This window comes from Thamnophis sirtalis, unplaced genomic scaffold (assembly GCF_051295495.1).
Source record: "Thamnophis sirtalis isolate CommonGarterSnake01/CBP01778 unplaced genomic scaffold, rThaSir2_p1.2 scaffold_7, whole genome shotgun sequence".
In the NCBI taxonomy this organism is placed as follows: domain Eukaryota; kingdom Metazoa; phylum Chordata; class Lepidosauria; order Squamata; family Natricidae; genus Thamnophis; species Thamnophis sirtalis.
The window spans coordinates 63,280,619-63,306,946 of NW_028261387.1; the positions used below are offsets into that span (position 1 = coordinate 63,280,619).

Here is a 26,328-nt window from a genome sequence, read left to right on the forward strand (position 1 = left end):
AAGAAACCATGCAGGGAATCATCTGGAGGAACTGCCTAGCCCTTTGCAGATCACCTAGTGCCTCTAGTCAAAATACCCAGCACTATCAAAATGCATGAAAATGGGAAGATTTCTCAGGAAACTAATCAGCCTCTATGGAACTCCTTGTTGAGAGAAAAGGATTCAATGCCATCTTTTTATTTAAAATACAAAGGTATCCATCTAGTCCATGGGTGTCAAACTCGCCGCGTCACATTGCTGTCACTTGACGTTTCTTTTTCCCATTCGCGGAGCTGGGGTGGGTGTGGCCTGTGTGTGACACATCCAGCCCATAGGTTGCCAGTTTGACACCTGAGTTCTAGTCCATAAAAATGTAGCTGACAACATAACAGCTGTTTTAGGTACAACAAATTAGCATCTCCCCCCCACACACCTTTTAAAGAAAGCTTTCTTATAAAATTTTGAATCAATATTAAAATTTGGAATGATGAACCAATCCAAGCAATAATTAAACTAACTAGTCTTGGACTGCAGTACCATATAACCTGACTGACTTTTGCTATATTTGTGAAAATTAATTCATTGTATGAAACTTTTTATATACAAATATTATATTCATAGAAACAATGCATGCAAAAACACATGAAAAAATATATTGTACTCCAGCTGCATGTGGAAAAGTAAATGCCTGATGAAACTTCCTAATGCAGGGTCATTTGGTAAAACAAACATGTTTATGTTATTCAGATGCAATATGGTGCAATGCTTTTACTAACTATACCAACAACATAAAAAAATCAGGGGAAAAGTCCCTTCTTAGTTTTCAAAACCTTTAAAAAAGTGAGGGGGGGAATATTAGGTAATATTCATTTTTCTTCAATAATAAAGTGTTAAATATTCATATATTAAACAACCACCCATTATTCTTGCCATCATTTTTAAAAGCTATTATTTCCTCCAAGAAGGATGCAAGCTTTCTTTAAAGTCTTCCTTCATCTTGTTGACTTTCGATCTGCAATCTGGTGAATGTGTTCTGAGCCTCAAAGAGGTCCCAAAGGACAGCTGAACATTGCCAGCAGCAGCAATCAACTTGCCTTTTCAAAAAAATGCTTAAAAAGCAATGCATATATTTCATTTTTTTTCAGATTCCAGAAAGCTGCTTTAATTAAAATTTCTACTATTGTTTCCTATCTATCAGCACATAGTTAAAGGAGTGGTGCTGAAGCAAAAGGCTCAGAAAAAGCTTGGATCAATATAAGTAAAAAACAAATTATGGCAAGTACTATATAGCAAAAAGAAATACTCCTAAAAGAGATTATGTATTTTAAAATATATATTTTAAAAGATTTAAAATACTTTTGAGATGTTATATTTTAGAACATTTAAATTTTAAACAAGCAATGGAATCACCAAAAAGCATCCATTCATTATATCTGGAAGATTAATTCTGATTCTTTGTCTCATCTTTGTATTACTTTAAAAGAGTATAGATTACTGTACTTTAATAAAAGTAAGCAATGATAAAGAAAGCCATTATAAGATAATTTGACTCCTTTTACCAGTCCTCAGTAGAAGTCATTGGATTTTTACTGAGTATTAAATAAATGACGCAAAACATCTGGCAAAGGTTGAAAGATCCAAGCCAAAACGGAGCAATTTTGAGGACCTTAAATAAATTGACATCCTAGGTTGCGAGCTACGTTGACCAAACAGAACGAGAAAGTTTTTAAAAACAAACACTTTCATCTTCCCGCTGTTCCGCACCAACGTCATCTTTCCTTCGAACCAATAGGAGACAGCGGAGAAGTACAGAAGCGGAGCCCAAGGGCTCACGGGTAACGTTGTTTTTCAAGGGCAGCTTTAATTACAACCGCCTTGAAGTAAACTCTATTTCCCACAAGTCGCTTCTGGATTTTTATGGTTTTTTTGGCTTAGTGCTCTTGCAAGCAAGCTCGGGAAATATATCGCACAGCTGATTCGTAGCGTCTGGCCTACTTCTCTACTCCCCCCCCCCCCTCACCTGCTCGCTGCCTCACAGGTGAGGAGAGCAGAAAGGCAACTGCATCCCAACTTCTGGGCGAGAGCCGGGAGGGCTGTTCCGGACTTTACCTGAGATCCATGCTCAGTGGCATTAGCGGGTCTGGGAGTAAAAGTCTTGCGGTCCCCGAGATTATAAGAACGTATACGGGTAGATGCTAAATATTAGGTTTGTGGAGCTGCGGACGAATTTCTGAACTTTAGAGGAGTTAGTTTTTGTAAATACCTATCCACCCCCCCCCCCTTCTGTGAGTTATATTAAACGTCTGTAATTTTCCATTCGTGTACTGGACACAAAACAGACTAGTTTCTGTACCGGGTTATCTTACCTATTTTATCTGTTAAAAGAATGCCAAAACAGAATGCTTGTTTCTGTTATTGAAAAGAACAGGCTGTCAAGAGCAGATTTTGCTTCTAGAGGAAAGAAATCAATCTTGCTCAGATAGATTTTTTTCCTTACAGATGGAAGAAGAGAACAGACTAAACAGCATGAAAATACAGAGGGGCATTTTGTTGCCAGATGACCAAATAACAGTATTACATCAGCAGATGATGGAAAAGTGTGCATCCTATCGGCAGAAATTGCAAAGTTCCCATGAAGCACAACAACATCAGGCAATACTTGTTCGAAAGCTGCAGGCAAAGGTAAAAAAGCAATTCTGTAACTAGTGACATCCAAAAGAAAGTGGTTATCTTCTTAGATGCACAAATAAATAAAAGAGTTACAGAGGTGTTAATGGGACTGTGCAAGAATGGAGGAGAATGTTATTAGAATTCCCACTCAGTTATGGAAATTACTAAGCAATTTGTGGACAATCCTGTCTTTCAGCTTAACCTTTCCCAGAATACAATGGTTCTGAGGATAAAATTGGCAGTGGTAATACTACTGTTAAGTTGCTGAAAGAAAAGCAGAATATAAATGTAAAAGATATATTTAAAAATGACAGTTTGTGCTTAAAAATTGGAATTTATAAGTGAATATATGTATGTAGGCATCTACTTATAAGAGAAAGCAGAGAAAATGCCTTAATTGGTAACAAATGTGAAACTGTTTAAATGTGCACACAAAAAGGTGTACACTAATTTTCTGTTTGCAGGTTTTGAAATATCGACATTGGTGCAAAGAATTAGAAAAGCGTCTGGAATCCAACAGTGTGAGTAATGATTTTTCTAATCATGTGTTATAATGGTGTGCCATGCAAAAGAGAGGAAGGTGCATGAAGTTACATCCTATGAAATACTTAGCTTGGTTGCTTGCTTGCAGACATTTTATTATCTGAAGATAACAGTGCTAGTGAGTGTGAGGTTTGCTCCTTCTTTATGTAAGAGAACTTGCCTTTCAGTGTTGGTGGGTGTGGTTTTTTTCCTTGGTAGTCCCTTGATTACAGTATTGTTTTCTGCTTGTTTGTCTGGTGTCTGGTGATAACCCCTGCTTATTTGGGTGTTGGCTGTTGGAAGGGATGTGTTCTGATCTTTTTGTTTCCTTTTTAGCTTTTTGTGGGTCTTTTGAACAGTGTTTAAATATGGTTAATTTATGTGTGTCAGTTGATGGCTTTGTCTGAATGCCAAGCTTCCAGGAATTCCCTACCGTTTTTGGATTTAGTTTGGTCTAGGATGTTCATTGTTTTCCAGTTAAAGTTTCCCAGCTCTCACTAGCATTGATGACATTACCTAGTTGGGTAATGAAACATCTGCAAGCAAATAACCAGGCTCAGAAAGCACCAAGGACTCCACAGTTCTGAGCTACAAATATTCTCTTCTGTCCGCACCATCTTTTGTCCTGGGCTTTGTGTCCATGGGATCCCAACTTGTACTTTTCCTTTGCTTTCAATTTCTCTTTCTCTATAACTTGAACCCCAAGATGACTTTTTTTTTCAAAATTCCCTTTGCTTTTATATCTTCAACCATCTTCTTTATTGGTTAAGGAAGAACTGTTCAGTAGAACTGATTCCCTTTCTCTTCTGTACCTGCAATGAAACAATTAGACCATTGAGAATATTTTAGGATCTTCCAACCTTAGTTGTTACCAACTGATTCAAGTAATCCTTGACTTACGACCATAATTGGGACCAGAATTTCAGTTGCTAAGGAAGACAGTTAAGTTAGTCACACCTCATTTTATGACCTTTTTTGCCACAGTTGTTAAGCAAACTGCTGCAGTTAAGTGACTCCCATGGTTGTTAAGTGATTCCGGCTTCCCCCATTGATTTTGCTTGTCAGAAACTTTTTTAGAAGGTTGCAAATAGCGACCACAAGACTCCAGGATGCTGCAACTGTCATGAATACAGGTCGGTTACAAACATTTTGATCATATGACCGCAGGAATACTGCTATTGTAAGTGTGTAGACGAGTCATGAGTGGATATGAGTCACTTTTTTCAGTTCCATTTTAACTTTGAATGTTCGCTAAACAAATTGTTATAAGCCAAGATCTATATTCAGATAGTGAATTATTATTGTTATTCTCCGCTGAAAATTCTGGTACAGGAGGCCATTATCCTCACCTGGTTAGTGGTTTACTGGAGATCCCCACAATCATACTCCTTTTCTAGTATTCTTATAAATATGTTCTTGACTGAATTCTCCTCAAATTCCTGGGTCTCAGTATGTGGGTGCACATATAATGCCATTCCCCGTTATCTTTTGTCTGGTGTATTCCTTTTGAATATGTTTCATCTTCTTTCCTGGCATTCCATCCATGAATTTCATTTTACCAAGTTTCAATAGTACCTTTCAAATTGTATTTGCTTTTGGGTGTTCTTCTTTGATGCCGTATTCTGTGCATTTCCATAGGTCCCCTGGAATCCTCATGTTATGTGTTTTGACCTAAACCTTCCTATACTTTTATGCTTTGGGCACTTTTACATTCTGCATCTCTCCCCCAGTCCTATTATCAGTATTTAGCATAGATAGCACTGTTTTCTGGATTCTGATAACCATCCCCACTTCAGATCCATGCACTTAGTTTAATTGTAATTAAATGAATATGGCTTAGTACTATGCTATTGATTATCCATTTGATCAGTGTTTTATAATCTGATGTTTAATTAAGGCTTTGCTTTCTCACAAAGGATTCTCATCTACATCTACGGGATCACAAAGTGGAACAGAATCTAGAAAATGTTTTGGTTCATTTGGAAGAAGAACAGCAGAGGTAAATTAAACCTAATTGTAGAAGTGTGTTGAGTAACAGTACAATTACAATAAAGGTAGCCCTTGCTTTGTGATTGCTTTGTTTAGTGACTGTTTGCAATTACAAAAGTGATGAAAAAGTAATTTTACATCTATTCCTTGCATTTATGACCTTCACAAGTCCATAAAACAAAGGAAACCTGAACACCATAAGCATAATTGTGGTTTCAGTTAGCAACTGATTAACTTAATGGTCAAATTGTCAGTCCCAATTTTGGTTGCTAAATAAGGAGTATTTGTACTGATGCTAGCTCACCTTCTCAGACTCATGCTTATTTGTTTAAACTATCACTTTTAAATATCAGATGTGAGAATTTGGGTAGAGTTAATATCTTGCTTCGGAAACACTTGGACAAAGCCAATGAAGTGAATGGGGCACTCCAGGAAGATATCAATAAATTGACAGATGATTGGACAAGAGCCAAAACTGAATTAGAGCACAAAGAGAGTGACTGGCGCAAAGAACGGGAGGTAAGAATGTATTTGTAGTAAGATTACGGAAAATATAAGGAGAGTAATTTTTTCCTAGACAATCTTGTATTCCAGTCAAATAGAAATTCGCCATGCTTCAGCTTGAACAGATATTTGCTGATAAACATTAAGAAATCAAACTGATATAAACAAATGTATATGATTCTAGAAGTCAAAGATTACTAGATCTTTGGGAGATGGGAACCAAATGCTTTCCTTTTTTAATAATTGATCAACTAATAGCCATTCTTGAAAGTTGATTCATATTACAGAAAAAGAATAGTAAGGATAAAGTTTAAGGGTATAAGGTTTAAAAGATTTTTTTTTCTTTGAAAAAGTATATTCCAAATTACTGCGGTGGGATAAAACATGTTTATCACAAGTGTTGCCACTTGTAATTTTCTTGTTTCTAGCTGTTTGAACACTATAGGCAATCTGAACATGATCGTATCCTTGGCATTTGGTGGCAAGTGGTGACATTACGTCGGCATTTTTTGGAAATGAAGACCGCAACCGACAGGTGAAAAGGAATGGATTCCTCTATCAGATAAAATTGTATACAATTAAATTGTATGTGGAAATATCCTTTTTCTATGTATCAGTGAAAGAATTATGATATGTTTCTTTCACTGCTGTATAGGAAGGAAAATTCTTACCTACTCCATCTCTCTTCTGAAGACATTTGGTTTAGTAGTGGTTGAGTTCCACTATCAATAGATTGGTAGAATTTAGTATTATTTATTTTTACTCCAGGGATCTGTCTGAAATAAAAGCTGACCAAGTGAGACTTTACGGCTCTGTATTGATCAATTGTTTCCATGTGAGCTCGCATGCACAGTTTTGGGAGACCAAAAATTTGGAACAGTCAGTCCTAAGATGCCAGCTGCAGGAACGGCAACAACTTGGTAAAAAATTGGAGAAAATAGATGTGGAGAAAGAAAAACACCAGCAAGCAAAAAAAATTATAACATCACAAGTCAAAGGAGATTTTTCGGAGGAAGATCTTCAGAGCAGGTAAGTTCTATTTAAAAGGTCTGCTAATTGCTGTCACTGGTTGTAATTCTTTATTCAAATTATACTGACTGTTAGTGTCACGACTTTATCAAGGAAGACATTTTTGTTAATAGTATGAATGAATTATACCAAATAAGAATTTAGTAGGGAAAATTGGAAATATAGTGTTAATAGAATATGGGTTTCCTAGGGTTATCCTGTTCTTCGTAATTTGGATTATTTTGTTTTCATTATTTTCAACAAAGAGAAACCCAGTGTACAATAAATCAGTGCTGGATTATGTTGTACAAGGAAAATCTGCCTAATTTGAATGACCAAGAGATGTATTCATACTGATGTATGGCAAAACTAAGCTTCCATAAGGGGAATACACTATCTTTCTTCATAAATTTTTGAATACTTTGATGCATTTACTATTGGCCCAAATAACTAATCAATATGATTCATTCTCCCTTGATAACAATGCAGATCTTCTGATAATTGTGATATATGAACAATAGTATTCAGGGAAAATAAAATAAAATGAATGGCTTTATATATACATAAGCTATATTTTAAAGTACCGGTAATATAATTTTGGAGATTGGAGATGTTTTCCCTATTAAAAGTGTGTATGTAAGTAAAATCTTGGGCCACTATATCACAATTAGTGATATATTGAAAAGGGAACTTGGTTTCCAGATGGTGGCATTTAGTTCCTGTAGGAATATTCTGTCCACAGAAAAGTTCTACTTTAACACAGTGAGAAAATGGATACAGGAATCCTTCTTTGGCTTCGGAAAGTTTATCAACTGCAAATGGTAACAAATATTGTAAAGTTTTGCTTTTTCAAAAGATTAATGTAAATTATATAATTAGATCCTCCCCCATTTTACAAATGGGGGTTCTGCTGGGATTTCTAAATGCATAAAAGTATGTGCAGGATTTTCATTCTCATCTTGAGCTTTCAGGGACAATGAGCCACTTTTAGAAGCAACAAGGTAAAATTGTGCTAGCCAAAATATCTTAGTCTGTAAATATTGCTGTTCTCTTTTTAGAGTGCTGGAGTTGACTGCTTTGCTTGAAGAGTCTCATCAGCAGAATGAAGATAAGGAGAAGACGGTGAAGGCTCTAAGAGAGATGGTGGAAATTCTGGTATGTTGTCAAGGAGTTAGAGAAGAGATACTCAGTTCCTTGGTTTGTTATCATTTAGGAGGCTTTCCAAAGCCAAAAAAATATTCAGTTCATTGATTAAAAACTCAAAGTTATACAGTCTTACTTCATGCAATTTTAGTGATAACTGCTTTCACAAGTTAAATGTTGGAGCACAAGATGTTTTGGAGAGAAATGTACTATTTGCTACAACAGTAAATACCTAATGTTTATATAATTATACTATAGCAATGGGAAAATAGGTTAGGCAGGTATAAAGTCAAATTATTGTTGCTAATGAAGTTTGAAAACATGTATGCAATATGTAAACTGAATGTCACTTTTAATAGCTAGTTAAGAAGTACTAATTTCCCTGTACTGCTCTGGAATCTTGTAATACTTGATGGATTTGCCTACAGATAGAACTCCTTTTGGTATGCTTTTATATAAATATTTTGGCCAGTGAGATATGCCCATTGCAGTTTTATTGATATGTTGTCATTCAGTATTTCCATTAAATTATGTTCTAAGTCCCGATGTTTGTGAGGATTCAGATTCTATAAACAGTGATTTAATTCTAATATGCTTATTTTTTCAGAAGGCTAATAATTTGAAGATAGATTGTGACCAAAAACCAAGCAAAGATATCAGTGAAGAGATATTTTCTCTGCAACATGTATTGACAGAAATTACCCAGGTAATATAATTTGGATGATTCTGTTACTTTTAAAAATATAAATTAAATATCACATTCCTTTGCCTAGAGGTACACATTTGGATATTGAGGAGCATACCCGGTTTCCCCCAAAATAAGACCTCCCCGGATAATACTGTAAGCCCAATCGGGCTTTTGAGTGCATGCGCTAAAATAAGTCCCCCCCCCGAAAATAAACCCTCCCAAAAATATTGCAACACAGCAGCAGCCATGAGGTGACCATACTCACCACCTCCTGCACCTCAAAAATAATAAGACCTCCCCGAAAATACGGCCAAGCGCTTATTTGGGGGATCAAAAGTAAATAAGACTCTGTCTTATTTTCGGGGAAACATGATACTTTGTAGTGTATGGCTGGCCTTTGTCCACTCATAACAAACCACTGTGATGAGTGTGGCCAATCAGAAAAATACATTTATTATACAGCAGGCATTACATTAGAGGCCCCAATTTACAAAATATAGAAAAGGATTATGCCAAAGACTTACTGATTTACAATAATTTTTGTTGTCATCTCAGGCTATAGGGGTTCTTAATGACCAAAAAAACCCACACAGTTTTAAGTCAAATCAAATCAAATCAAAGTAATATTGCCCTCCAAAGCATAGGTACTTCCCTGTGTTAGCTGATTGCTTATACCTCCCTCCACCTTGCATCTCAAAACCTGCTGAAGAACATAGTATTTGTATTTTTTAAAAGGACAAAAAAGAAAATGTCATCCTTAGTTCGAACATCAGGTGGTTTCCTATTGAAGGAGTTTTCTGCCCCACTCCCTTTCCCTTGACTTTTCACGAGGGAGGACTTTTTTCACTACCCATTTGCCTTTGCAGAGTGGTCAGATAAATTTTACCTAGTACCCAAAAGTAACAGAGACTTGAGCCATAAAAAGCTTTATAGTTAATAATCAGAACTTTGAATTGGACTGAGAAACCTTCTGGTAACCAATACAGCTTCAGCAAAATTTGTGTTATTTTGTTATCTTTGTATTAACCAATCAGCAGAGTTCAATCAGAGTGGATTGTCACTCACTGGAGGCTTTTAAATAGATTGGATAAGCATGGTGCTGGACTAAATGACTTACACACCCCTTTCTGTGTAATGTATTCTGAAATACATTTTCAGGAGAAGAGGTAGATTGTTGGTTATGGATTTCTTATGTGTTTAGAAGGAAGACAATGCCTATCTTAATATATTAGAAATATGTTCATAAAATTGTTTTGTATTTAATAACAAAATAATCATATTACTTTGAGACACTCTGGAGAACATGTTCTGTTGTTTCAGAAAAATGTATCTTTCATTATGTGATGATAGTCAATTTAAATGGGAGAAGTTGTTTTATATTCCACCCATCGCTTCTGAAATACAGACATTCTCATTACATATTATTTGGATTTACGATATTTGGAGAAACAGTTATCAAGGTTATGTTTTTTCAATTGTACATCTCCAAAATCCAGCACTGACAATAGTGTGATTATTCATGGAGCACCTGCTTATAGATCTACATAATCAGTCTGTTATTCCACAACCTCATGAATTGCAAGTTCTGCTGGCAGGTTAATTCTTATAATCAGTACTCAGCATATGGATAGTGGATGTCAGATGTAATATTGAGATGCCCTAGTCTTAATTCAACTTGGTAAGCTTTTGTGCAGATATAAAGTATGAATAAGTTTAGTGACTTACCCATTGTTCACTATAATCTTTCAAAAGAATAAATCCTATGTAGGTGATTCTGGGTAGGTGTTGGTTTTAATATGAAAAACTAGCAGAGTGATATTGGTTTGGATTTCAGGCACTTATTAGTGAGAATGATGCAACAACTGGCCTCAGGCAAGTTGAAAAGTTTGCTGACCCTTGTGGTATCATGGAACTGAATACTGGTGATTCAGATGTGACCCTCCTTCTTTTACGTGATGTGCTTGCTGGGAGAAGAAATCAAGTAGAGGTAAGAGGACTGATAAGGATACTTCTTTCTCTTATAAAAATTTCAACACTTGGTCTCTGTAAATATTCACTCTTCATTCTCTCATCATGCATTTTAAGTCTGATTTTCTTGGGTTTCTTTTCTCCTTTTGCAGCAATTGAGGCAACAGCTATTGGAAAGTCAAGATTCTGCCACTGCTTTGGAAAAGCAACAAAAGCAGCAGGAAGAGCAGTGCAGCTTCCTAAGAGATAAGGTAGAAAGATTAGAAGCAGAACGAGACACATATGCAAGCCAGCTTCAGCATTTACAATCTGTACTGGAGACTTACCGTAGGTATGCATTAGGTTAGCTTTCTCTAGCTTTAAAGTATCTTCTGCAATGTGTGGCCTTCAGATGTGTTGCGTTTGCAATTCCTGGAATTCTTTTGCCTCCCCTGATTAGGAGCTGTAGTCTCAAAATATCTGAGCGATGCCAGTAATTCTTTTTTTAAATATACTATTAATCTATATAAATATATAAATGCGAAATACCACTCGCACATTATCACAAAATCTCCAGAACTGTAAAGCCTACATTTGAAATTGGCATGTATGTTCCTCTTGGCTTCTAGGTGCTAGCTAAGAAAGGATTTTTCGAAATGACCATCAAATTATTAGTATTTCTTATACAGTAATTAACATGCTCTGATACTAAGGAGTTCTACTCTCCCTCCCCACCTGAAAAGAACTCTGTTCCAACTGCCAGTTTCCTTATATTAACACACTTTGATGCTAAGGAGTTAGGCATTCTACTCCCTCTCCTCACCTGAAAAGAACTCTGTTCCAACTGCACGGCAGGAACAATATTCCCTTATGTGTTTCAATCACCGACCACCACTGACCAAACTCTGTCCATATTCTGTTACCTCAGTTGAAACTGGCAGATGTTCCACTTCTTCACTAAGGAGTGGTCTGGGGCTCTTTATAGTACTAAACATCAGTACCACACGTCAACATGTCTACACCTTCCACCTATGGAACTGCTTCTGAACTCAAGGTGGAGGGAGCGATATTCCCTTATGTGTTTCTATCACCAACCACCACTGAGCCAACGGATTGTGAACCGAATTTCTAGTGCATAGCCTGATCATATAGTTTCGTCATGAAGCATGGGTATTCACCTAGTTATTAATATTAACATTTCCCTTATATATCTATTTGCTGTTGCCCTGTTAGTTATTATTCATTTCCAGCATATAAGCAACTACTTAACAGGAGGCTGCTGTTTCACAGTGACCATGAAACCCTGGACAAATCTAGAATGGAACTGCAGCAACAGCTGGAAATTTTGGAACAGGAGGCCCAGCATTTACGCCAAAGTAACACAGAGCTACAGCTGAAAGGTGATATGGCAGATGGAGAGAAAGAAGAAAGACAGGATGAATTGGAAAGGCTAATGCGTGAGAGAGAATACATGTGAGCTTTTTTGCTTGTTTTCTTCACACATTCCCCAAAGAGTCATAGTTTGCCCTAAAAAAATGACCCGTTCCCACATTATGCATCTGTTCTTCTTTTTTTAAAATAAAACTTTTTCTTAATCATTCTGTTGGAAGATTAATTTTCTATAAAGACACATATATTTATCTAGTTGTTCTAGTTGTGGCTTTAATATAATACTTTTTAGTAGGTTAGTGATAGTGTTGACTAGGTTACCAACCTTAGTGTCAGATGAAACATCCTAAGAATTGGGGTGGACTGTAATCAGTTTGGGCACATTTTGGCTAATATACCATAAAGGCAATTAAACCTTTACCTATGATAGCCTGTGTAAGCTACCTTGCAAAATAATATACTTGTGTGTTTATATTTAGAACATGTGTATTTAAAACTATTTAGAAAACATATCCAGTATATTTCCAATGCTGGAAATAAGCATCTTCAGTTTATTGATACAGCTTGACAGGAAAAAAAAATAGAGTGCTTTTCTCTCTATTCCCTCCCTTGTACTGTATTTGAGTTTTGTAAATTTTACTACTTTGAGTGAATTAGTAGTACCTTGGCTGCAAAACCAGCTTTCAATACTCTTAGGACAGTTTTCTTAGGGCAGAATATTGTTTTGTTTTGATAGAAAATACATGTATATTAGCCTTTTTTAAATATTTTTTTTTCAGTCAGGAAGATCAAAATGCTCTTGAAGAAAAGCATTCATTAATAAAAAAGGAATTGATAGCTATGAGAGAATCATTGGAAAAATCTCATCTTGATGGAGAACTGATGAAGCAAGAAAAATATGAACTTACTTTAGCTTTAGAGCAGGTACTATTAATGTACTCTTCTTGTTGAGACATTATCTTATACTTGAACTTAAACTAGAAATGTGTAAAGTATAAATGTCATATTCAATGTTATATACTATATCGTTTCCTCATTTACTAACTACATTCTGATCTATTGACTTGATAGTGAGGCATAACGTACTGAGTAAGTGAATAGTGGTGTGAAGATCACCAGTAGCTGTTGTCTTATTCAGATCACGTTCTCTCATAGAATGTCCTCTCCAGTCACAGGGCTAAAAGATTGCATAAACAAGCTATCTCTTCTTGTGCTGCTTTTCTCCACAATGCAGTGCTTCCTTAAAAGTGCTAAATGCAAGTTAACAAGCTCAGCTCTATGACCTTAATTAGTTGATTAGAACCCTCCTGCTGGCTGCAATGCTGCCTGAAACGTGGGGGACCGTAATTAGTTTTACACTGAAGGTTTTTGTTAAACGCACTTATTGATCAGTAAAGATACTAAATGAGGAATGGCTGTAATGGTCAGGCTAATAAAAAAATGTAATATATGTTACATATTTCCTGAGTTTTATATAGAATTCCAGTTAATAATATAAAAACAACTTGTCCCGTTCTAAGTATGTTAGGCATAGAAATATGTTGTCACACAGAAGGCAATTACAACACCATCTTTTCCTCTCCTTATCCCCAATACTATTCCTGAGATTACATTGTTTAGCCATAATTGGATGAGCAGAATTTGGCGCATGTTCAAGCCACTGAATATAAATTGTCAAAGTGATTAATAGATGCTTGTATTTGATGCGTTTCATTCTGTAAGGCTGAAGAGTCTCTTGCAAAGCTCACCAGTGGACACAATAGGCTGAAGGCAGAAACTGCTAACCTTCATGATACAGTTACAAAGATGAGTGCCCTTAATGAAGCACTAGCACTGGATAAAGTGAGTTTAAATCAACTAATTTTCAAGGTAAGAACATGTATCAGACCCATTGTTTTTAAGCTGAATGGCATGTAGAATGAAAATAAGGCATATGTTAATTCAGTGATTGTGTTCAACTCAGAAGTGTTTCTTCAAGCTAAGATTATCTTTATTAATTGTTGATCTTTAATTACATTCAGTTAGAACAAGAAAACCAGACACTCTTGGACAAAGTAGATTACATGGAAAGGAGATGGGCTTCCTTGCAAAAGCAGCTTAACCAGTCAGAAAGAACAAATGAAGAATTAAGTGCAGAGAAGTGTCGTTTGGAACAGTTGCTGTATAAGGCCGAGGAGCTGCAGGAAAGCTTACGGAACGAATTGAAAATATTAACAGGTGAAAAGGAAGAGGCAAATGAGAAGCTGAGTCAAGTGAGTATTAAAAGCGAACCTGCATAAATATATTAGAGCATTGTTTCTTATGTCAGAGACCGATGATTGGAATACAATCAGGCAGGAGCCCAGCAAAGTTTAGTACACTAATTTATAGAAGAAAGTTGGCCTGGCATGCCAGAAGTTTTTATTGTGGGGAGGGATGGTTGTTGTTTTTTTTTTTTTTTTGCTGTTTTTATTTGTTTTATGAATTGCCCAGAGTAATAGTTCACAATATAAGTTATTTTTTTTAAAAAGTACATAAAACAGTTTAAATTTAAAGATGTAGTAGATTTTAGTGTTTGTTTTATTGATTTATCCCGGTGGGTACTATACAAATTTTTATACATATAAGTAAAAAAATAATGAATATTTCTTTTTTTATTATGGTATCTATAATAGATACCATTTATTGTATCTATTTATACTAAACATTTTTTTTTCTTGTAGGTACAACATCAGAATGAAATATATCAAACTAGTTTGGAACAAGCAAATCAAGAGCTAATTCATACAGGGGAAATGCTGTCCAAGGCTTCTAGAGAAAAGGAATCGCTAATGCGTGAAAAAACTGCTTTGGAAGTACGACTAAAAGTTGTTGAGAGAGACAGACTGACTCTTACAGAGCAGGTGTCAAAATTTAGGTAAAGTGTTGGATGAAGATTATTTGACTAAATAACTTATCTGTTCATCTGGATTCTGAAAAAAAATCTTCATATTTCATAATACAAAGCTCTTGTATTAGAGATAGGTCTATCCTTGCAGAAAGCAACTTAAGAAATAAATAGCAGTTATATTATTATACCACATTATTATACCACCTCTTATACACCATATTATAAGAACCGTGATGGTGCAGTGGTTAGAATGCAGTACTGCAGGTTATTTCTGCTGACTGCTGGCTGCCAGAGGTTTGGCAATTCAAATGTTACCAGACACACGATTAACTCAGCCTTCCATCCTTCCAAGGTTGGTAAAATGAGGACCCAGATTGTTGGGGGTGATATGCTGACTCTGTAAACGGCTTAGAAAGGGTTGTAAAGCACTATGAAGTAATATATAAGTCTAAGTACTGTTGCTATTATTCAAACCTTATTCAAGTTTTAAATTATACATATAATTTGTCAGATTTGCTTTCAAGGTATAAATACAGTGCACACACAAAAGTGTGTTCTTTCCATATTAACTATCTGGTATCAGCTTGGCATACAGATATTTACTAAAGTTATTATAGTTTATATAGCGAGATTCTGGTTGGAGTACTTCAAATGTGACATTTTTTCTCATTGTGTATTTCAGGTTTCATAGTGTTGTACAAGAAAGAAGCAAAGACTAAATGCCAATTTTATGTCTGATTCTTGTAGGTCAGGAAAGGATCTCTTGGAATCAAATTTCTTCCAGGCTCAACAGCAATTATCTGAATTAAACATTACCCGAGATCAACTGGAAATGAAAATGCAGACAATTAGCCAGGCCAAAGAAGTGATACAAGGTGAGAAATAGTTGGAGTTTTCATGAAACAGTAGGATACTTATATTTTCCTTGGTTAACGGGAAATGAAATTAAGTAGAAATTCTGGTTCTTCTTTGCTTATTATTTCAGGAGAAGTGAAATGTCTTAGGGCTGAGCTGGAAGCTGCAAAATCAAAAATTGAAGAAGAGAAAGAAGAAAAAGCACAGCAGCTATCACAGATAGAACAGAAGCACCAAGAAACCCTCAGCCACTGCTACGCTGTACATAAAGAAGAAATGGACATACTCTCTCAGAAGCTGGCAAGCATTGAAACAGTTACTCTGTCATTGGTTCTGTTTCTCACATGATTGCTATACCTCACACTATTCTATTATACGCTGTTATACAACCATTTTTTTTCTTTTCTCCAGATGCTCTGTTTCACCTCAACCTATGTGTTCTCTTTCTGGTCAATTCTTTTTGGGGTCATTATATGACCTTAAGGCATAGAATTTTGTCTTTAGTAAACTCAGTTCAAATCTTTGTTTAAAAGCAGAGCCTTTGATTTAGTGGTTAAAGAAGAAATCATTCTTTTCTTCCCTCTATGTATTGATTAGATTTTTGCCTGATGTATTTCTAGAGAAATGAACGTGAACGTCACCGAATAGAATTAGAACATGTTGTCAAGGAGAAAGAAGAGCTTGAAAGTGTCTATGAAAGGAAGCTGTTGGAACTGCAGCAGATCATCACTGAAATTCAAACCCATATGGAAGATGAGCTCATTAAAGCTGAAAATACCAAACAAGAGGTAGTATGGCTTGTGTTAAAACTTCCTTCTCCACTCTGAACACCATTAGGTTATCTAGACTTCATTCCTCAAAATTCTCTTGCCAGGATGGTAATTGCTGAGAATCTGCATATCTGGAAGTTTGTGCTTCAGCCCTCTTGTTTTTCTCTTTTATTATATTATTTATGACTTTGATATACTAATGTGGAATATTATTGCCACTTAGTCCTCTTTTTTATTGTTTTTTATATTTAAAAAAATTACAACTGCATATCTTCCAACTGGCTGTTATTTACACATATACCATTCACACATAGGCCTGCCCATGTTTGGTGTCTATCATTCCTTTCGGTAATAAGAATTCTTGAGATGAGGATGTTGAAAATTTTGTAGTGATCTAAAAAGAATTGCTATTATGCAGAATTTGGAGTGATAAAAATTGAAGATGCTAAAGGGATACTCTCTTGCTTGTTTTAATATTCAACAGGCATTAAGTATATTTAAAACTTTTACATTTTATATATCTTCTGTGCTGACTTTAATACAATACAATAGCAGAGTTGGAAGGGACCTTGGAAGTCTTCTAGTCCAACCCCCTGCCTAGGCAGGAAACCTTATACCGTTTCAGACAAATGGCTATCCAACATCTTCTTAAAGACTTCCAGTGTTGGGGCATTCACAACTTCTGGAGGCAAGCTGTTCCACTGATTAATTGTTCTAACTGTCAAGAAATTTCTCCTCAGTTCTAAGTTGCTTCTCTCCTTGATTAGTTTCCACCCATTGCTTCTTGTTCTACCCTCAGGTGCCTTGGAAAATAGTTTGACTCCCTCTTCTTTGTGGTAACCCCTGAGATATTAGAACACTGCTATCATGTCTCCACTAGTCCTTCTTTCTATTAAACTAGACATACCCAGTTCCTGCGACCATTCTTTGGTCTCACAGGTTTTTAAAAACCTCTTAAAATTGGTTTTTGAGTACTTGTATTCCGTTTCATGCAGTGCATTTCTAAAACACATTTATCCCTGATTAATATCTGGAAATCTAATTTGAGAATACATTGGTGAATCTTCTATTTGCAATTTTAATATAAAAGCTTCATTCACACTGACTAGGTGAAAACCTATTTCTGACTAGCTTCACCCTTTCTGAGAATTAGCCAGAAAGTTTATGGAGAAAACAAACCAGAGACAAATCATCACATGGGGGAATGAAAGAAAACATCCTTTCCTTGAGTTACTTCTGGGTCAACTTCTGGGAAACAGTATATGAAGCTGAAGTTCTAGAGATGCGTCTCCAAAAAAAGTTGAGCTTGTCAATTGCTCTCTAGCACCTCTTTCTGTTTCTTAAGTTTGGTGTGAGGATAAAGTGGAAAGGCATAAGATAATCTCGCATGTTTATCGTCTTAAGGTGCTATGTGTGCAATTTCATTTTCTTTTCTGAAATTCTGTTCCAACGTTGATTCAGCAATTTACAGTGACTTTTCAAATAGAACAAAGGAGAGGTGAGCCTCATGGTGATATATAAGAAAAAAAGTATATTTTATGGAAAATGTTCAGCATGATTTGATTCTTTTTAGGTACCAAATTAAATTAGAAAGTGGATATAAATTGTTAAAACAAATACTGCAAATATTTCTGGTATTTCATACTTAGCAAATTGCATTTAGATTAGAAATCTTGGGAAACGAGTCTTTTGAAAAGATCTGAAATGCTCAACTCTAATTATACAGCCTGGTTTCAAGTTATTATGAACTGTTAATTTCTACAGTGATACTTGTAGATTTAAAATGCTTATGTATTTAATTGATCCAAATACATCTTTATATTTATCTATCTGTATAGGCTCTTCTAGAAAAAGAGAATGAAAAGAAATTGTTACGAGAGGAAATCTTCCAAACAAATGAGAAACTTGCTAATACTTCTCAGAAGCTGGAGTGTCTCCATCAGGAGATGAAAAAACTTGAAATGAGGGAACAGGTAAAACTAAGCAGATTAGTGAAAAATACTCTGAAACCTTCCAAGAATCCAGCTCAAAGCAATATTAGATTTATAGGAACTACTACACCAATGCACAGTGTATGAGGAATAAACAGGGCGAATTAGAAATTCAAGTAAAAGAGGGCAGATACGATATTGTTGCCATTACAGAAACTTGGTGGGATGAAACCGACAAATGGAACATACAGCTAGAAGGATTTAAATTATTTAAAAGAAATAGACCAAATAAAAGAGTAGGTGGAGTTGCACTATATATAAGAAATAATTACCTCTCTATAGAAATAGAGTACAACAATGATGAGAACTATCTTGAATGCATTTGGGTCAATATTAAAGGTTGGGGGGGAAATGACATTGCCGTAGGTCTACAGGCCACTCAACCAAGCAGAGGAAGTAGATAAACTTTTTGCTAGTCAGCTAACTAAGGTATGTAGGAAGTACACCACAATAGTAGTGGGGGATTTTAACTACCCTGACGTCAACTGGGAAACAAACTCTGCACCAAGTGGAAGATCCAACAGGTTCCTAACAGACCTAGCAGACAACTTTGTTTCTCAAAAAGTAGAGAAGGAAACAAGGGGATCAGCCATATTGGATTTAATTCTCACTAACAGAGAGAAAATGATAGAAGGTGTTGAAGCCACAGGAACCCTGGGGGCAAGTGACCATGCAATATTGGAATTCAATATTATGCAAACACAAGTAGTAGAAGAAAGTGAAATAGAGTCTTGGACTTTAAGAGAGATAATTTCAATAAACTTAAGAGAGAGCTTGGGAAAAATTCCATGGATGAGAATCCTCAAGGGGAAAACAACTCAAGAAGCTTGGGAAATTTTGAAAAATGAGATTACAAAATCCCAGTCTAGCACAATACCAATGAAGAAGAAAAATAACAGCTCCCAAAAGAAACCAGCATGGCTGCATAAAGAACTCTCTGACAAATTGAAAGACAAAAAAGATAAGTATAAAAAGTGGAAAGGGGGGGGACATAACTAAGGTAGAATATCAGCAAATAGTCTGAGCATGTAAAGATGAAGTGAGGAAAGCTAAGGCTCACAATGAAGAAAGGGTTGCCACAAAAGTAAAAAATAACAAAAAAAAAGCTTCTTTCAACATGTTAAAAACAAGAAAAAAGTTAAGGAAACAATTGGTCCATTGCTGGGAGAAAGTGGCAAGAAGATGACAAGCAACAGAGAGAAAGTAGAACTATTTAACTCATGTTTTGCATTTGTCTTTACACAAAGGGATAAAACAGTCCAACCTATCAAAAACAGCATCACAAAAATCAGATTAGGAACACAAGTTGAAATAGGGAAGAAAATGGTAAGTGAGCACTTGTCTATCCTAGACGAGTTCAAATCACCAGGACTGGATGGATTACACCCCAGGGTTCTGAAGGAACTGGCAGACGAGATCTCAGAACCACTGAACTATATCTTTCAGAGATCCTGGAGCACCAGGGAACTACCACAGAACTGGAAAAGAGCTGATGTGGTTCCCATCTTCAAAAAAGGGAAAATAACAGATCCAGGAAACTACACATCTATCAGCCTGACCTCAATACCAGGAAAGATTCTGGAAAAGATAATCAAGCAACGAATTAGCGAACACCTAGAAGCAAACAAAGTAATAGCCAAAAGCCAACATGGGTTTGTCAAAAACAGATCTTGCCAGACTAATCTTATTGCATTCTTTGATAATGTGACAAAATTAGTGGACCAGAGGAATGCCGTCGATATAGTTTATTTGGACTTCAGTAAGGCATTTGATAAGGTAGACCATAACCTACTACTAGATAAAGCAGAAGAATGTGGGTTAGACAGCATCACCATCAGATGGATAGGTGGTACTTTGCTCAACATGTAGTCTTCAATAGAACTGCATCTTCATGGAGGGAAGTATGCAGTGGAGTACCCCAAGGCTCTGTTTTGGACCCAGTACTCTTCAACATCTTCATCAATGATTTGGATGAGGGAATAAATGGGGAACTCATCAAATTTGCAGATGACACCAAGCTGGAAGAAATAACCAACACTCCAGAAGATAGGCTCAAGATACAGAAGGATCTTGACAAACTTGAACATTGGGCACTTTCTAATAAAATGAAATTCAATGGTGAAAAGAGTAAGGTTCTACATTTAGGCAACAAAAACGAAATGCACAGGTACAGTATAGGTGGTACTTTGCTCAACAGTAGTAACTGTGAAAGGGATCTTGGAGTCCTAGTGGACAACCATTTAAATATGAGCCAGCAGTGTGCAGCAGCTGCCAAAAAAGCCAACACAGTTCTAAGCTGCATAAACAGAGGGATAGAATCAAGATCACGTGAAGTGTTAATACCACTTTATAATGCCTTGGTAAGGCCACACTTGGAATACTGCATTCAGTTTTGGTCGCCATGATGTAGAAAAGATGTGGAGACTCTAGAACAGGGGTAGTCAACCTTTTTATACCTACTTTTGTATCTCTGTTAGTAGTAAAATTTTCTAACCGCCCACCGGTTGCACAGTAATGGTGATTTATAAAGTAGGGAAGTAACTTTATAAAATTTATAAAGCGGAGTTACAGCAAACCTACTGCCCACCATGAAAGCTGTAAAGCCCACTAGTGGGCGGTAGGGACCAGGTTGACTACCACTGCTTTAGAAAGAGTGCAGAGAAGAGCAACAAAGATGATTAGGGGACTAGAGACTAAAACATGAAGAATGGTTGCAGGAACTGGGTATGTCTAGTTTAATAGAAAGAAGGATTAGGGGAGACATGATAGCAGTGTTCCAATATCTCAGGGGTTGCCACAAAGAAGAGGGAGTCAAACTATTCTCCAAGGCACCTGAGGGTAGAACAAGAAGCAATGGGTGGAAACTAATCAAGGAGAGAAGCAACTTAGAACTGAGGAGAAATTTCCAGATAGTTAAAACAATTAATCAGCTTCCCTCCAGAAGTTGTGAATGCCCCAACACTGGAAGTCTTTAAGAAGATGTTGGATAGCCATTTGTCTGAAACGGTATAGAGTTTCCTGCCTAGGCAGGGGGTTGGACTAGAAGACTTCCAAGGTCCCTTCCAACTCTGCCATTGTATTGTTTTCTATTACTCTTTCACATGATACAATACCCTCATTTGTTGTCCTTACTGGATAGAGGTCCCTAGAGATTATATAAGTGAGGGTTTCCAACCTTGTTCAGGCTGGTGGATACATTTGGAATTTGTGAAGTATATTGCAGATTATCTTGCACAATTGTTGCCCTAGGAAGTGGCTATCAGTTTAAAGTTTAATTGCTTAAAATTGCTTAAAGATCTCATTTTACTTCTTACATAGTATCTCGTTCATGTTATTCATTACACAGATATACATATAATTTAATATTCAGATATACAAATTTATATAGGAATTTATATAGGAGAATATAAGGCTGGATGGCACTATTTTTGAAAGTATACCGTGTTTCCCTGAAAATAAGACAGGGTCTTATTTTCTTTTGACCTCCCAAAATAAGCACTTGGCCTTATTTTTGGGCAAATAAATAATTCTTATTATTTTTGAGGTGCAGGAGGCAGCGAGCATGGTCACCTCATGGCTGCTGCTGTGTTGCAATATTTTCAGGGAGGGCTTATTTTGGGGGGAGGGCTTAAGCCAAGTGCTTATTTCAGGGTCAAAAGAAAATAAGACCCTGTCTTGCACTCAAAAGCCCAATTGGGCTTATTATCCAGGGAGGTCTTATTTTCAGGGAAACAGAGTATAGATTTTATATTATTTTAATTTTTTGATGATTGTATGCTGCTCAGAGCCTACGAGAATGGAGTGACAAAGTAAATCAGTCAATCAATCCATCAATCAATACACTCTTCTGAATGCATAGGCACCCAGGAATATATATTCCTAGATTGTATAAGTATCTAGAAATTTAATGAAAGGTGGTGGTATAGAAACTAATCCCAGATATGCACAGATATAGTTTGAAATGTTAAATCCCAATTCATACATATTTATCTTTTGGCAGAGTAATGTACAACTTCTGGAAGCTGAGCTGAAAGATAGCACAAATACAATGAAAACATTGAAAATAAAGCAGGAGGAGGAAATTAAATCTCTCAAAGAAGAAAGAAATCTCCTACTTAATCAGCGAAACAGTTTACAAAATCAGGTGATTTTGCTTTAACTTATTCTTGCCATGTATTAATATGCAGCCTTTCTGAAATTGTAATGAGAATCTGTGAGTGTGGGCTAAAGCTGAATTGTGTCAACTTTTCCAAAACATTATGGAAAGCTATACAAATAAAAAAAATCAGAACATTTCTACCATAACTATATATTATTTTAAGAAAAGCCAGATATTTGGGATTATAGAACAAGACTTATTCTGGTATCTAACTTCCTTTCTGCCAAATTTATGTTTTTCCTATTTCTTAATGGTGTAATATCCCATTGAATTGGTGCCATTTCTATTATGATCAGACAAATACTGAAATTTTTAAAAAGCTCAGGCTGATATTAAATTAGTTTATCTTGAGATGTTTAAACCTGCAGCATTATCTCCTCATTTATAGTGAGCCATAATGTACTATCTTTACACTTGTGCATAGTATACCGTACCATTGTGTTGACATTTGTGAAAGCCATATGATTTTTCCTTTTGCTATTTTATTCTCTCTTTTAAGATGCAAGAGTTGGAGCTTCAGCTGCTGACTGCAAAAGATTCTTCCATACTGTTTGACCAAGAGGCTCAGCAGCATTTAAGAGAAAAGCAAGAATTGTCTGAGCGGAAAGAGCTTGAAGTGTCACAACTACAAAAGATACTAGAAGGAGAGAGAAGACAGAGAGAGGAGGTCGTACAGCAGAACATTAAGTGGCAGAGACAGAAGGAAGAGTTGGAACAAAAAAACACAGAACTGACAGCCATGCTGCAAAGCAAGTGGGAGACTGAAAAACACCTAAACAACAAGCTACTAAGAAAGCAAGAAGAGTTAGAGCACCACCAGACCACTCTTCAAGCCTTGGAAAGAAAGCAGAGTCAGTGGGAAAAGGCAGAGCTTCAGAATTCTGAGCTCCAAAGGCAATGGGAAGAGGCAAAATCTCAAGTTAAACTGCTGCAGAATCAGAAAAGGGAGACAGAACTTCAGAACAGAAATCTGCAGCAACAGAAAGAGGAGGTGGAACTGAAGAATGCCAAACTGAAAGCTGTACTCCAAAGGCAGCAGGAGGAGGCAGAGCACGAAAGCGCCCTGCTTCAGAGCCATTGGGAAGAGGCACAAAAACGCTGTTCAGAGTTGCAGAATTGGAAAGAAAAAGTTGAATATCAGAATGCAGAATTTCAGGCCCTTCTTCATAACAAGCAAGAAGAAATGGAAAATAAGGATATCTGTATGAAGAAAGAACAAAATCAGAATTTGGAGCTTAAGGCAACCTTGGAAAGCCTCGAGCAGGAACGAGCTAGGTAAGCACAAACTACAAAAAAAACCGTAAGTGGAAAATAATGATATCGGAGAGAGTTACTTTTTGGTGATTCCCTATAAATATTGTGGTTTTGATTTTGTATTGATTGTGGGTTTTTTAGAATGTACTTGGTGAAAACTTCTCTTAGAGAAAGACAGGATAGATCTTGATTGTTTATTTCAACAGATTTTTTATAATTATATTATTTATATTTTTACTTATACTTATATTATTTATATTTAAAAATCAGCCTTTTATAGGTCTTAAAGCTTAGTTTCTATAGTTTGCATTGCCTGACTAATTATTGTATCCTATCAGGAATGTTGCTGCCATATAATGATTGCACTATAATTTCATGCATCTGTATTTGTTAATGCTGGTATGATCTCCCTTGTTTTTATATTACATTGTTTACATTAAGAGAGATGATCTCTTGGTAGTTTAATCTCATATATTCCCTCAATTATGTGACATGAATAATTTTTGTATGGGTATCTTCTTTTACAGATGCACACTGTGCTTGACACATCTTTGTGTAATTATTATTTTCTGACATATATACTGAAATTTTGCCTTTACATCATCGTTTATAACTGTGTACCATAAAAGAACTAAAACTACATGTTGATAGCATCTAAAAGAAAATTGGTTTTTTTGTTCTTACCATATTTTTCAGAGTATAAGACGCACTTTTCCCCTCCTAAAAGAAGTGAAAATTTGGGTGCATCTTATACACTGAATGTAGCCCCACCCACCCAGCGACCCCAACCCTTTGGCCTCTGCCTCCCAGCAATTTATCTCCTTGCAGCAAACAGGGAAAAGGGGGGCTTGCGGAGGCATGGCAATCTCTGCAGCCTGAAACATTGATTATCGGGAGGCCTATGCTGAAATTGAAAGTGAAACTTACTGTTTGCTGCATGAGGCAAATTGCTGGGAGGCAGAGGCAGATTTTTTTTGTGCTAATCAGACTGCTGTTTGCTGCAAGGAGGTAATAACTATAAATGCCTGTAGAATTCAAATTATTAGACTTTTTTTTAAAGACTGCTTTATGATTGTTCTAGACAACTTAACAAAATATAGAAGCTTTTTAAAATAAATGCTTGATCTGAAGAGGCCCAGTGCTATTATATCTTCTTTTAAATAGCAGAGAATAATGTATACTTCCAGAAAGCCACATCAATTTTAACAGCATCTGTACAAGTATAGTCTGAAATGTAACGCCACAAACAGTGTATATCGTCTGTTTGCTGTTTATTACAAGGAGGCAGAGGTAGATTTCTTCCCCTTGTTTTTCTCCCCAAAAGCTAGGTGCGTCTTACACTTTGGAGCGTCTTATACTCTGAAAAATACGGTAAATGTGGTTATCCTACAACTGAAATCATGTTTTTTTTCTAGCTTGATTCTCTCATTGGAGGAGAAGGAGTTCAGACTCAAGAAACTGCAAGAGAGGGACGATGCTCATCAGGATGAAATCACCAAATTGAATAGTGCCCTAAATCAGGCAGAAAAGATGCTTGCTGAGCAGAAACAAGAAGTGCAGGAATTCATTAGCCAGGTATCATCCACAACAATTCCTTTTTATTTTTCTCTTTATTGTCAGTATCTATTTTATCGATGTACAGTAGTATTTTTAGAATAAAACCTACTTTCAGTGTTTTATTTTTTCTAATATGTTGGCCTCTTTCTTGCATTACTTGGAATAACCTGCCTTAATTTTTCCTTTACTTGTGTAAAACTAATATAATAATATGTAATGCCCTACAACTAGGCTTTGATTTGCATACAGCCACCCTTTGTACAGCCACCCCTCAAAGTTATATTGCACTGAATGAATGGTGGTTACAAGTGGTTCTCAGAGTTCTAGTCATTTCAGTACCCTGTGGCCATGTGATTGCAGTCGGGATGCTTGGAAACTTGTTTGCACTTAGGACTGGTTGCCATACTCATATGACTAATACTTGCAACCTTCCATGCCAGTTTCCCCAGAAAGCCAAAGGAGTAGCCAACAGGGAAGATCACTTGTCAGTGGGGTAAGTTTCCCCCATTTGCACACTCCCCCCCCCCAGCCTCTCTACACTCATGTCCTGTTGGCCACTCATGCATATTGACCTATCCTTTCTGACCCCCATGACACTTCTCATGTACCTCTGTGCATCTTTCCTGTGTCACACAGTGCTTCTCGCACTCTCCCTTGTGCAGTCTTCTTAACCCACATAATGTGTCTTGTGCACTCTTGCATCCCCATGAACCCTCCCCAACCCACATGCACCCCTCACACACATCCTGCCTATGTCCCTCAGTGCCTCTCATACAGCCCCTTATACCATGTGTACCCTCACCCACGGTACAGTACCTCTCATGATCCTCACAAATTTGCACATCCTCTCATACCTTCCTGATTTACATGGCGCCTCTCACACCCTTCCTGACCTTCCTTCATCCATCCACTCTCACTGCCTCCCCCACCTGGCAGCAGCCTGGAAGAGTGGCTCCTGCAATTTCCTGCTGCCCCCCCCCCTCCCCGCAGACTTCGATTGTTAGAAGCCGGCAGGAAGTTGCCTCACCTAATGA

The 26,328-nt window shown here is 36.6% G+C and overlaps 2 protein-coding genes across 3 annotated transcripts in view; one reads left to right on the forward strand and one right to left on the reverse strand.

The window, feature by feature from the left end:
- LOC148044690 (uncharacterized) overlaps window positions 1-26,328 on the reverse strand; it is a 67,272-nt gene that overhangs the window by 14,253 nt on the left and 26,691 nt on the right. The window lies entirely within an intron of this gene.
- The window catches only part of LOC148044691 (uncharacterized), a 39,094-nt gene continuing 14,845 nt past the window's right edge, over window positions 2,080-26,328 (forward strand). For both annotated transcript variants that reach the window (XM_087720265.1, XM_087720266.1), the window contains exons 1-23: window positions 2,080-2,185; window positions 2,479-2,661; window positions 3,114-3,170; window positions 5,088-5,170; window positions 5,514-5,679; window positions 6,093-6,199; window positions 6,433-6,693; window positions 7,731-7,827; window positions 8,423-8,521; window positions 10,338-10,490; window positions 10,624-10,802; window positions 11,741-11,923; window positions 12,619-12,763; window positions 13,562-13,708; window positions 13,861-14,091; window positions 14,542-14,735; window positions 15,456-15,583; window positions 15,694-15,863; window positions 16,184-16,351; window positions 18,172-18,306; window positions 22,325-22,468; window positions 22,983-23,758; window positions 25,153-25,312. In XM_087720265.1, the coding sequence (XP_087576391.1) occupies window positions 2,479-2,661; window positions 3,114-3,170; window positions 5,088-5,170; window positions 5,514-5,679; window positions 6,093-6,199; window positions 6,433-6,693; window positions 7,731-7,827; window positions 8,423-8,521; window positions 10,338-10,490; window positions 10,624-10,802; window positions 11,741-11,923; window positions 12,619-12,763; window positions 13,562-13,708; window positions 13,861-14,091; window positions 14,542-14,735; window positions 15,456-15,583; window positions 15,694-15,863; window positions 16,184-16,351; window positions 18,172-18,306; window positions 22,325-22,468; window positions 22,983-23,758; window positions 25,153-25,312 (3,966 nt within the window). In that variant the 5' untranslated portion in view covers window positions 2,080-2,185. The remainder of the gene's footprint in view (window positions 2,186-2,478; window positions 2,662-3,113; window positions 3,171-5,087; window positions 5,171-5,513; window positions 5,680-6,092; window positions 6,200-6,432; window positions 6,694-7,730; window positions 7,828-8,422; window positions 8,522-10,337; window positions 10,491-10,623; window positions 10,803-11,740; window positions 11,924-12,618; window positions 12,764-13,561; window positions 13,709-13,860; window positions 14,092-14,541; window positions 14,736-15,455; window positions 15,584-15,693; window positions 15,864-16,183; window positions 16,352-18,171; window positions 18,307-22,324; window positions 22,469-22,982; window positions 23,759-25,152; window positions 25,313-26,328) is intronic.